General features: G+C 44.4%; 2 protein-coding genes across 2 annotated transcripts; both read right to left on the reverse strand.

Moving 5' to 3' along the window:
* Nucleotides 1-255: 255 nt before the first annotated feature.
* Nucleotides 256-3,420, reverse strand: LOC306903348 (uncharacterized protein; the record flags this gene model as incomplete). Its single annotated transcript, XM_079472438.1, has 7 exons — nucleotides 256-967; nucleotides 1,069-1,317; nucleotides 1,427-1,686; nucleotides 1,839-1,904; nucleotides 1,994-2,308; nucleotides 2,407-3,144; nucleotides 3,403-3,420. The coding sequence occupies 7 exons, from the start codon at nucleotides 3,418-3,420 to the stop codon at nucleotides 454-456; spliced, it is 2,160 nt and encodes a 719-aa protein (XP_079328564.1). The 3' UTR covers nucleotides 256-453.
* Nucleotides 3,421-3,422: 2 nt separating this feature from the next.
* Nucleotides 3,423-6,640, reverse strand: LOC306889453 (uncharacterized protein). The gene is made up of 8 exons (XM_079448417.1): nucleotides 6,597-6,640; nucleotides 5,374-5,909; nucleotides 5,164-5,291; nucleotides 5,003-5,083; nucleotides 4,873-4,902; nucleotides 4,373-4,458; nucleotides 3,835-4,295; nucleotides 3,423-3,729 (listed from the first exon to the last, which is right to left on the reverse strand). The coding sequence occupies exons 2-5, from the start codon at nucleotides 5,904-5,906 to the stop codon at nucleotides 4,892-4,894; spliced, it is 753 nt and encodes a 250-aa protein (XP_079304543.1). The 5' UTR covers nucleotides 5,907-5,909; nucleotides 6,597-6,640; the 3' UTR covers nucleotides 3,423-3,729; nucleotides 3,835-4,295; nucleotides 4,373-4,458; nucleotides 4,873-4,891.
* Between the last annotated feature and the right edge of the window lie 5,413 nt (nucleotides 6,641-12,053).

Genomic DNA, 12,053 nt, shown 5'->3' on the forward strand with positions numbered 1-12,053 from the left:
TTTTAATATTTAGTGAAAAAAACATTTATTTAAAAAGTACTTTCTTAATTAGTTTTGTAAATATAATTAATTAATTAATAAATGTGGAGTTATCAATTTAGTTTTAAATAATAAAAACAAACCTTAAGTAGATTTATATAGACGTTTAAGTGGTTTTATATCATTTTTACATGTAAAATCATTCATAAATTTTCTTAAAGTATAAAATTACCATTTAGGATTTTTTAAAGAATTTTTTAAAGTGCTTGTGTTCATGAAGTCTTGGGTGATTGCACAATGCACATTAGACATAAACATTTAATAAGAGCAAAAATGTCCACATTAATGAGAAAGGGGCAAGCTTTAATCAATTTAAATATATACATAAACAAGAATAAATAAAACTATATAACAATAGGAACATATTTGTATTGTAAATATAATACAATCAATAAATCAGAACTGTTCCACTTCTTATCTCCTCCGTCCACTGCTCGACTGTTTTTCCAGCAGTTTTAGCACGAAAGTGAACCCCCGAAACTGACTGTGAACAAACTCTTTAGTCTTTGGTTGGCCACACTTTTGACACACATATTTTTCTGTCTGTCGCCTCTTTTTGGTTGTTGCACCTTGTGCTGCAGTTTCCTCTGCAGTCCTCCTCCGCCGCCAAGCCGTGGTTCTCGGCACTTTTGGACCAGCAGAAGCAGCAGGTTCAGCCTGGACTGGAGGGGGCTGGCCTGGGACATGATGTGGTACAGCTGCCGCCGCTGCGCCCGCTGAAGGCTGCTGGACCCGAACACGCTGCACTGCCTGTCCAGAGGCATCTGCAGGAATGCCAAAGTCGAAGGCTGGGTGACCACGCCGGACCGGTTCAAGGCGCTTCATTAGCACTGGTAGGAGAGGTTCAGAGGCCACCAAAGGACTGGCAAAGGTCTTCATGCCCTGCTGCAAGACCTCACTCTCCTGCCTTTTCATCCTTGCATTGTGCCTACGTACAGAAAAAAAATGAATACATTGGTATTAGTAATAGTGCAGAGAAGGGTGGTATATGACAACAACTGTATGTGAACAATTGATAACTGAACCTACCATTGTGAAAGAGTCTGCTGATCTAACTCAAACAGCTGCATCTTTGTTTCGGCCGTGAGTCTGGGGCTGTCCAGGACTACATCCTTTATAATTCTATAATCATGCAGTATGGCAGCCCACCTGTTCACCCAAACACCAGCCACTGTCTGACCCGCAGGGTAGATACGGCACAGAGCCAGACAGACTGCCTCCACAATACGGCTGACATTGGGCCACTGAGCAGGTCCACTGCCTACACCAAGGAAGCAGCTGTGAAATAAAAGACATTAATGTTAAAGTAAATTATGTCATGAATACATGACAAACAAGTGAATTAAATACAAATTCTACAAACTGACTGGCAAATGTGGACACATACCGCTTCAAACTGTCAGCTCCTGGTGTCACGTTCGTTTTTGAGTGACTGACTTTGAAGCGCCCCTTCACCAGCCTCTCACGGTGGCGAGCTTGGTAGATGAGAGCTCCCTTGTCATCCTCTGACAGTTTATGCCAGAGAGTTGCAATCTCATCCACCCTCTTCTGTCTAATGAAACCCTCATTTCTGAGGTCGACCAGACTGTTGGCTAACCTGACCACGTGATCATAACCAGGTTTGCCATCGGGTCCAAGGGTCTCCATCTGTACATTAAAGGAAATTGTTACACAAGTGTTATCATGCTTTTTCTGTCATATCACTTTGAAACATCTAAAAGTGATGCAAGGAAGTAACTTCTACTTCCAAATAAAGGATCATCATCACAGTATAAATGCCTTTAGGGTAATTTAGTCACCTGGCCCTGAGAGGCTGGCTCATCTGTCATAGGCTCAGGCAAGGAAGACGCATGACTCAGCAGCCCCTGAAACTCAGATAATGAGGTAATTTCCACTTGAATCAAAATAAAGGATAATTATCACAACGTTAATGTCTATATGAGAGTTCAATTACCTGGATCTGAGTGGGCGGCTCATCTACCATGGGCTCGGCTGCCTGCTGCTGAACTTGTCCTGGGGGGTCTAGGCTGAGCTCCAGGATTTCGATTGGCTCACCATCCATGCAGAAATCGTCAAACCCCTCATCACTCTCCAGATCACTGGGAACATCTTGCTCCTGAATCCCATCTGGAATGTCAGGGTCATCACCGTATGGTTCCGGAAAAGTGTCATTGGTCACCTTCAACGGCAGCAACCGCACGAGCCTCGTTCCACTGTACAAGCCCTTCCAGCAAGTACATCTGGAAATGAAAATCGTTTGCGCTTGTGCCTATAAAAGCAGGCAGAAACAAAGAAGAAAGAAGTTATCACCATGGAACACACGTGAACAAATACTTGTATTGTTTAGGAAAAATGCACACCTGGCACAAAGCGGTTCAGGTGCAGGTGGAAGGACTCCAAGGACGTCGAGCCACGTGCACAGCGATACTGGGGCAGAATGACCCCCCCTTTTGTCACCTCCCCTATCTTCATGTACAGCTGCACACCGGGTGGGTCCTGGATGCAGGTTAAATGCCGCTGCTGTGTCTGCCAGATCTCGATGATCCGGTCCTTGTCTAACAGCCTGACTCCCATAGTGTCCGTCGCCTCCATGAAGTCCTTTAGGAGCTGTTCAATCATCTCCTTTGTCTCGTGAGCCCCACGGGTGCGGCGGCGACAGTGCCTCGCCAATTCTTTGGCGGTGGGCTTGCAGTCACAGGCCTCCTTCAGCCTCTCAACATCCCCAGCGTCCCACTCGAAGATGCAGGCCGAGAGGCGTCCCATGAAGGGGCCATACAGTGGGTGGCTATCTGTGGTGACCCCGACTGCGATTCGCCGCATAAAATGCCACAAATCGAGCCTGACCACCAGCTGGTCCCACTCACTGAACATTGCTGCAGCCTTGCCTTTACCTCCTTCGGAGCAGCAGTCCCGGTCCACGTAAAGGACTTGCGGAGGAGCTTCTCCAGCACGCCGGTAGCGATCCACAAGTCCAGAACACATGGGCAGCAGGCCGTTTCCTTCCCTCTCTGTGAGGACACACATGAGGACTTGTCCGATTTCGTTCCCCACATCTGTCACCCAAGCTGCGGTGCCAGCAGCTTCACCAGCTAGCTTCTTGGTGATCTAAAGTACACGATAAAAAGTATTACTATCATGCAATGAACACTTTTATTTTACAATTAAATTTGTAAAATAATTTATAAAATGTAATTGTACAATTTATTTTGTTTCATTAGCACCTATAGTATTTACCATTGTTCTTGTATGACATAAGGCTTATTGCTCCCTGAACTCTTTGTAAGTTGTAAGTCTTTGTATTTGCTAAATGACTAAATGTAAATGAAAAACTAACACTATATGTGACACTAAATCAGCTGTTACCTTTTTGGTGGAATCCATCTTTAAGATGGAGCCATAGACAGAGCTGACACGGCCTTTAGTTCAGGAAGCCGTGTCAGTACGTCTTTAGCGTACACGGACAACAGCCAAGATGGACCAGGCACGGGCACCATCTGTGGCAGTGGGGCCACGAGACGTCTGGGATCAGTGTCCTGCCTCACAAACGTCTTCAGCACAGACAGGTACATTGCTGACTGGCCCAACCAATGCTCTCTGTGTCTGACGCACAGGTGCCTGTACAGAGCTGTGGCACTGTTCCCCAGCGTGCGCCCCTGCATCAATTTCACAACCTCCCTATCGCAGGACAACCTATACGTAGTAAAGTAGACCATAGCAAAATGTCAGTCCTTTACATGTGTGTGTGTTTGTTGTGTTATGTTAGGAGACTTAATAATAAGACTTAATTAATTATACCTGTAGGTTAGGACTGCAGGAAATTGACCACGGTGGCTGGGATCCAACTGGTCCAGGATGTCTCGTGACCAGGCTGCCAGCTTCTTCTTGCAGGACTGGCATTCTAGGTACTCTGTCGCCATAAAGTACCACCCACTTAGGTCCAAGACTCTTCGGATGGTCTTGTACATGCCTGAAGCTGTAAGTTGGATCCCACTGCGACGGCAGTTGGGCTGGGAGCACAGCAGCTTGTATGCCCACATGCGGTAAGGAACCCAGAGGAACAGCCTGCTGTGAAAGAAGGCATCGGGTTTGGAAGGAGGCTGAGTATACAGAGGACGGGGTCCAGGGGGAGACCACCACAGACGCAGATTTTTGGTCAGTGCCAACCTCCCAGACTTATCTCTGCTAAAGAGAGCCTTGCTGACCCACAAGTGCTGCTCTTTTGGGAGTGTCTGCTTCCAGCCTTCAGGCAGCAGCAGCTGTGGGAGTAAGAGAGAAAAACAGTCTTACTTTCATGAGAGCTCCTTTTAAGTTACCGTTTAAAAATCTGTCTTACTTCAGTGGGCGCTGGCTGCTGTTTCGACGCAGCTCTCTCTGAGGACGGCAGGGCTTCTGGCTGACTGGTTGACTGGCTTGCATCAGCTGCAAAGCATAACAGAAAAAGTGAGCGAGACCCACAGTAAAGGAAGCATTACATTTATTTGTGTTCGTATAATACTACTTATCACTGCTAGATGAGAATTATACAAATACTACTGACTACCGCCAGATGTTAGTACAAATGTTAAACATTAGTAACATGTTAATGATAACAATGAGTTAATAATTTGAAATGCACCAAATATGCAGATGAAGATGTGCGGAGAAAAAATTTGATTATGACAGACAATTGCGTGTGGCAGCACCGAGTGAAAAAGTTAGATGCCCAAAAAATTCGAGCGGCGGCGGAAGTGTAAAGGGAATTGCCATGAAATTTAAAAAGCAAAAATAAGCGAAGAGAGGTAAAAAAGCCAGGGTACGGGCTGGCATGATCAGAAGGTGTAATACACCTCATACCTTACTGTTTCCAAAACCATCATCTGAAAGCTGATAATACAGAATCACAAAACATGTTATACAATGCACAACAGTATTCTGAAAATAAAAACACACGATGGAAACACATTCATGAAAATGTCGTTCTCACCCGTGACATCTACGTTCGCAGCTGCAACAAGCATATCAGCATCTGATGGTTCCTCTGCAGCAGATGAGCTGGAAGGGCCCACTGTTAATATACAGCATTAATAAGTATACGACATAAAAACAACATGAAATACATAAACAAATAAGAAATAAACACTGTGCCTGGAGGTGGTGTTTCCGGAACTTTGGGGCCCGTCTTCTCAGTATCACGTCTCTTAATGTATTTCTGCAGCGCCTCCATCTTTGTGCCAGGTCTGATGTCCTTCTTCTGCCTCAACCACCTGATGAAGCTGAAGCGAGAACAAAAAATGACTAACTCGAGCCATACGCTACACATTCCAGCCAGCAGCTCCTATTATATTAAAGCCTTACCCCTTTCTCTCCTTATCCTTGGCATTATAGAGATCCTTAAATGTCAGCGTGGCAAAATTTCCAAACCCGACGAGGAGCTTGTCTTCCTGTGCCGGTGTCCCAGAGCCCTCTCGAACCTGCCGCTCTTCGATGGCTGCCCTGACGTCTGGAAACAGGCCCGCATACTGCAACAAGGCATCTTTATTGACCATCACGGCAGTCATGGACGTGTCGCCACGCTCTCGCTCCTGCCGGTGAGAGGCCAGCACCATGGCTGCATATCCTGTGTCATTGGACAGCAACCATTTGAATGTTTTCCCCCGGTACTGGCCAAACTGCAGGGTGCTCTCACTAAGAACCAGCTGCCGATTTCCGGTGTCCCCTCCAGCTGCAGCCACACGAGCCGCGGCCTCCTCCTTGACCCTGTCAGCGGGCCATGACCGTCCTGGGGTGGGGTTTTTTCTGTAGGCAGCAGCCAGGGATGCTGCCTCAGGGGACGGCTTGAGAGTAACCTCACCAGTGGCCTCTCGACGAAGGGTGACATTTAAATCCATGTTCTGTAAGGCACCAGTCTGATCTAGCTAGCTATACATCAATACATCAAGCACTGCACTGATAATAAATCTGAGTGATCAAAGGGTCAAAAAGGTCAGAGAGGCACCTGGGCAGGTGTGAACATGACCTTTCATGACTGTCCTGCACAGGGCACTGTGGTGGTCACTTTAACACCCTGCTGTGATCTGCACTCTTGCAACAGGTGACAAAGGCCACTAACATGCAATATACTTTACCTTGAACTTCGTCATAAATTACACTTCATCGTTTATATCACTGCTGTACACATACAGTACACTTGACACAAAGAGAAAAACTTACTGTAAGTGGTTTAAGATCAACTGCGGTACTTTGATGTAAAACCACAGTCACTTTAAAAGAACTTTAACCGTGAAATGGAAGTAAAAGCACAACGGCAGTTATAATCACAACATCTGTCGATAACTAAACGTTGACAACATTAACAGCACGTTTGCTTAAGCGAGCATCGAATTACTGCATTTACCCAAAACTCATTTATAGCTTTTACAGCGCCAATGAAAACCTCTTTAACAGCATAACGTTACTTATTTAACTCACACGACATTTACATCGTAAAAACTCTTACAAAGCCGATTTAACCGACGCGCGTCGCTTACAGTACGTACAGTTACTAAAGTACACAGAAGTAAACATTAGTTCGCTTTTACCTGATGCGTAGAAATGGCGAAGATGAATGATGGGCGATGTAAGAAGCAATGGCGATGATCCTACAGGTGATGCTGCTGTCACGAAGAAGAGATGTTTAGTACTGACGTCACTCCCATCGCCTTCCGTGGACCCGCCCACACGGCCAATCAGCGTGGGCACAAAGAATTGAAACACCAAAATGGACAAATGGGAGGCTGCACATCAGGACCAATGGTGTCGCACGTAAATTGGAACATCCAGACGGCCAATCACGGACGAGGCGCAGCGCCAATCACAGCGCGCGCATATTGGAACAGAATTGGAACCGATCGTCTGCTCGCGGATGGTGACGGATCTTCTCCTCTGCACCCCTGCGCTCCCTGACGCCCATTGACCGGCCCGTGTGACCCGTATATTTAAAGACCGTGAAAAAGTTGAAAAGCCCTAAAGCAGTGTATTTGTACTCAGTGTTGGAAGATTTTCGTGTTATAATTTGAATAACTTCCTACTTCCCTACTTTGTTTAATTTATTGTTTGTTTATTTATAATTTTTTTTCACTGTCTTCATTGTACTTGGGAATGATATGATTATTATGTTCTAATATTTGTATGTAAGCTAAGGTTGTTTGTGAATGTTAAACTATAATTGTGTTTTTTGTTAATGTTCTACAATGTTAACAAAAAAAAACATATACGGAAGCGCGCTAAATGAAACGGACCAATGGCGAGCCAGAAGACGGGCCAATCAGGATGCAGGAAAAGTGGAACAGGCTTGCACGAGGCGCCGGATACTGTGAAGGCATTTTAGTCTTGTGTTCTGAGTTTGTCCGCTGGGTGGCGCTCTGGTGCAGAACTGCCATTGTGTATCAGTGTAATGGGGGTAATGGACAACAGGTGTTGACGCAATGTTTGAAAAACGCTCATTAAAGTCATAATTGTTGCTTCAGTAAGTAGCGCGCATGGATGTCACGTAGAGTATTTTCATTCAGAGAGATGTGACATCGCTTGATTCATCGGTGAAGTTAAAGTCAACGCATTGTTTCCACGGAAAGATCAAGTTTGCCGGTGCCGCACGTGAGGACTTTATTTGACGCACATTGTTGGATTTATTATTCGATTTGTGTGATTATATTTCTTCCCGTCTCGTGGATTTGAGCTCAAACCTGATCAATTATAGGTTTATTATAGATTATAGGTTTGTTTGTTGCAACACTTTAATTGACATTTAAAATGACGTGTGCACACAACTGTGTTTAAAGCGTAATTCACATGCATTGGTTGTTAAACAGACATTTCTTATGTATATTAATTATATGTTCGTTTGCAAAATGTAAGATGGAAAGTGTTTGAATGCTGAAAGGGTTACTGCATCAATTCAAATCTTGCCAAATGTTGATACGAAGTCTGTAAATTAGAAAAGAACTGATAAATTAACACTGAAAAGATTTATTTGAAAAGTTTGATGTTTTGCTATATTTAACAAAGGCCAAGTTTCGATTGATAATCGATGACGTGACGACGTTAAAAGAATCGCAGTGCATGTTGTGACCAGCAGGGGCCGCTGTTGTTTTCTGCGAACTTGTAAATGTGGATTTTCTTTAGATTAAACTTTATTTTTATTATATACAATTAATATAGTTTAACAAAATGTACTTTAGGTCAAACCAGAAGTGAAATTAGCAAGTGTAGGATATATAGTGTGCATAAATACAGAATTAAATATTAGAAAAATACTTTACAGTGGGCATGTTCTATGAAAAATTGACAGTAGATTTGTAGAGCTTAAAAATATGCTGATATTTATTAACGTAAACATTATTAAAAACCCAAAGTCTTCTTTTGTTTATTTTAAAGGTACTTTTTGTTTTAAAACTGCTATTTAATTATTTGACACAAAACACGACAATGTGCAACATTAGAGAAATGATAAAAGGTCAGTTGTTCATTTAATTTCTCAACCCATTCTGTGAATCAAATCGCCTCGTGAGATCAGAATCGCATCGTGAGCAGAGTGAATCGTCCAACAGGTTGACACGTGATGCTAAAGAATATGAACCTGAGGTTTACAACGTTTTTAACACTTTACATTTGTTTGTACAGAGGAGTCATTGGTTGTGTTACCTGTCCAAGAAGCCGAAAAACATGATATTGTTCAAAGCAAAGACGATACCAATCAATGACTTCACTGAACGTGTAAATGAGTGTTATCGGACACATCGCCAAGTCAAAAAACTTCTGAATTGGATGATATGATTTCAAATGTTTCTTTAGTATCACGTCTCTCTATGTATTTCTGCAGCGCCTCCACCTTCTTTCTACCTGATGAAGCTGAAGCGAGAACAAAAAATGACTAACTCAAGCCCATAGGCTACACATTCCAGCTAGCAGCCTATTATATTAACGTCTAACCCCTTTCTCTCTTTATCATTATAGAGATCCAAAGCAAGATTTCCAAACCCGACGAGGAGCTTTTCTTCCTGCGCCGGTGTCCCAGAGCCCTCTCGAACCTGCCGCTCTTGGATGGCTGCACTGATGTCTGGAAACAGGCCTGCATACTGAAGCAAGGCATCTTTACTGAGCATCACGGCAGTCATGGACGTGTCTCCACGCTCTCGCTCCTGCCGGTGAGAGGCCAGCACCATTGCTGCATATCCAGCGTCATTGGAGAGCAACCATTTGTAGGTTTTCCCCCGGCACTGGCCAAACTGCATGGCGCTCTCGCTAAGCACTAGCTGCCGATTATCATCACAACATTAATGTCTATATGAGAGTTCAAATACCTGGATCTGATTGGGTGGCTCATCTCTCAAGGATGACGGACCATGAAGTCTTATGGCCTCTGCCTGCTGCTGCACTTGTTCTGGGGGGTCTAGGCTGAGCTCCATGATTTCGAGGGGCACACCATCCATGCTGAAATCTGCAAACCCCTGATCGCTCTCCAGATCACTTTGAATGTTTTGCTCCTGAATCCCATCTGGTATGTCAAGGTCTCCACTAAAGTGTTCCACACCAATGATTTCACCTGTAGATGTTCAAAGTGTGATGAGCACATGAGTGAAATGCAGCTTCTACACAAGTTTCACGTTTGCACGACGAACATGTTACCCGTGTATGCACCAGGGCTGGTGTAGTCCTCAGCCAAATTAATGTCCATAAACTGCTGGCTCAGGGTGTCGGTGTACCGCTGGAGCTGGCCACCGTAGCAGATATCCTTTTTGATGCCACTTTCAACGGTAGCGACAGCGTGAGCCTGGTTCCACTGTACAAGCCCTTCCAGGAAGTACATCTGAAAATGGAAATCATTGGCACTTGTTCCTATAAAGGCAGGCAGAATGAAGAAAGAAGTTATCACCATGGAACACACGTGAACAAACAACTCGTATTGTTTAGGAAAAATGCACACCTGGCACAAAGCGGTTCAGGTGGCAGTCTGTTCGATCAGATCCTTAGTCTCCTGGGTCCCACGGGTGCGGTGGTGACAGTGCCTTGCCTCGCCAATTCTTGCAGCGGTGGGCTTGCAGTCACAGGCCTCCTTCAGTCTTTTAACATAGCCAGCGTCCCACTCGAAGGTGCAGGCCGAGAAGCGTCCCATGAAGGGGCCATACAGCAGGTGGCTATCTGTGATGACCCCGACTGCAATGTGCCGCATAAAATGCCACAAATCCAGCCTGACCACCAGCTGGTCCCACTCGCTACACATTGCTGCCGCCTTTGCCTTACCTCCTGGTAAAGTACTTGAGGAGCTTCTCCAGCACGCCGGTAGCGATCCACAAGTCCGGAACACATGGGCAGAAGGCCGTTTCCTTCACTTTCTGTGAGGACGCACATGAAGATTTGTCCAAAACTATATAACAATAGGAAAATGTTTGTACATATAATACAATATATAATTCAGAGCTGTCCCCTTCTCATCTCCTCTGTCCACCGCTTGACAGTTTTTGCACAAAAGTGAACCCCCGAAACTGACTGTGAACAAACTCTTTAGTCTTTGGTTGACCACACTTTTGACACACATATTTTTCTGTCTGTCGCCTCTTTTTGGTTGTTGCACCTTGTGCTGCAGTTTCCTCTGCAGTCTTCCTCCGCCGCCAAGCAGTGGTTCTCGGCACTTTTGGACCAGCAGCAGGTTCAGCCTGTACTGGAGGGGTCTGGCCTGAGACATGTTGTGCTACAGCAGACATTACAACAGCTCCCGCGCTGCGCCCGCTCAAGGCTGCTGGACCCGAACACGCTGCACTGCCGGTCCAGATGCATCTGCAGGGATGTTAAAGTCATAGGTTTGGTGACCACGCCAGACCGGTTCAAGAAGCTTCAACAGCACTGCTGGGAGAGGTTCAGAGGCCACCAAGGGACTGGCAAAGGTCTGAATGCCCTGCAGCAAGACTTCACTCTCCTGTTCTTTCATCCTTGCGTTGTGACTACGTACAGAACGAATCAATGAATACATTGGTATTAGTAATAGTGCAGAGAAGGGTGGTATATGACAACAACCGTATGTGAACTATTGAGAGCTGAACCTACTGTTGTGAAAGAGTCTGCTGATCTAACTCAAACAGCTGCAATCTTGTTTCGGCCGTGAGTCTGGGGCGGTCCAGAATTACATCCTTTATTATTCTGTAGTCGTGAAGAATGGCAGCCCACCTGTTCACCCAAACACCAGCCACTGTCTGAGCTCGCGGATGGTGACGGATCTTCTCCTCTGCACCCCTGCGCTCCCTGACGCCCATTGACCGGCCCCTGTGCCCTAGCGGGGTGGACCCCTGATCACAGCTGGGCCCTTCGTGGGGTTGTAATTCCTGGGAATAGGAAAATGCCAGAATATGGAACATATCCGTGGGCGGGACATCAAGGCCCTTGAGCTGCGCATGTTAAGTAGCCATGTGGATCCAGACCTGGGGTCACCTGAGGCATGACCTATGCATATTAAGTAGCCATGTGCTTGTCGTCTTTACTGTTCTTTATGTGAAATCATTAAATGTTTTAATTAAAATCATTTTCTACCAATATATGTTGTTTTATTTGTGTATCTTATTTTGCCATACATACAAGTGTCAACTTGATTCGTAGAATGTGAAACGGGCATACTTGTATGCAATCATCTTGAAATGATCAATGTAGTTTTATAAAAACACATTTATATGTACATAAAAATGTTAACTGGATAGGCACTTTATTCATTCATTTTGCCTAAATGCTTCATAACTGTTAAAAACCTTTATACAGCAGTTTAAATGGTTTTATATCATTCTTGTATGTAAATGATTCATGTAGTTTTTTAATATTCAGTAAAAAAAACATTTTTTTTAAAAGTACTTAATTAGTTTTGTAAATATAATTAATTAATAAATGTGGAGTTATCAATTTAGTTTTAAATAATAAAAACAAACCTTAAGTAGATTTATATAGACGTTTAAGTGGTTTTATATCATTTTTACATGTAAAATCATTCATCAATTTTCTTAAAGTATAAAATTACC

Source organism: Barbatula barbatula (genome assembly GCF_947034865.1).
Source record: "Barbatula barbatula genome assembly, chromosome: 2".
In the NCBI taxonomy this organism is placed as follows: domain Eukaryota; kingdom Metazoa; phylum Chordata; class Actinopteri; order Cypriniformes; family Nemacheilidae; genus Barbatula; species Barbatula barbatula.

What these genes read in the sequence shown, in the direction of transcription:
- LOC306889453 (XM_079448417.1), bottom strand. Translation starts at nt 5,906, where the DNA reads ATGGATTTAAATGTCACCCTTCGTCGAGAGGCCACTGGTGAGGTTACT. An exon ending in AAGGATAAGGAGAGAAAGGG is followed by an intron (nt 5,292 to 5,373) that starts GTAAGGCTTTAA and finishes TTCTCGCTTCAG; the next exon opens with CTTCATCAGGTGGTTGAGGC. An exon ending in TCCGGAAACACCACCTCCAG is followed by an intron (nt 5,084 to 5,163) that starts GCACAGTGTTTA and finishes GTATATTAACAG; the next exon opens with TGGGCCCTTCCAGCTCATCT.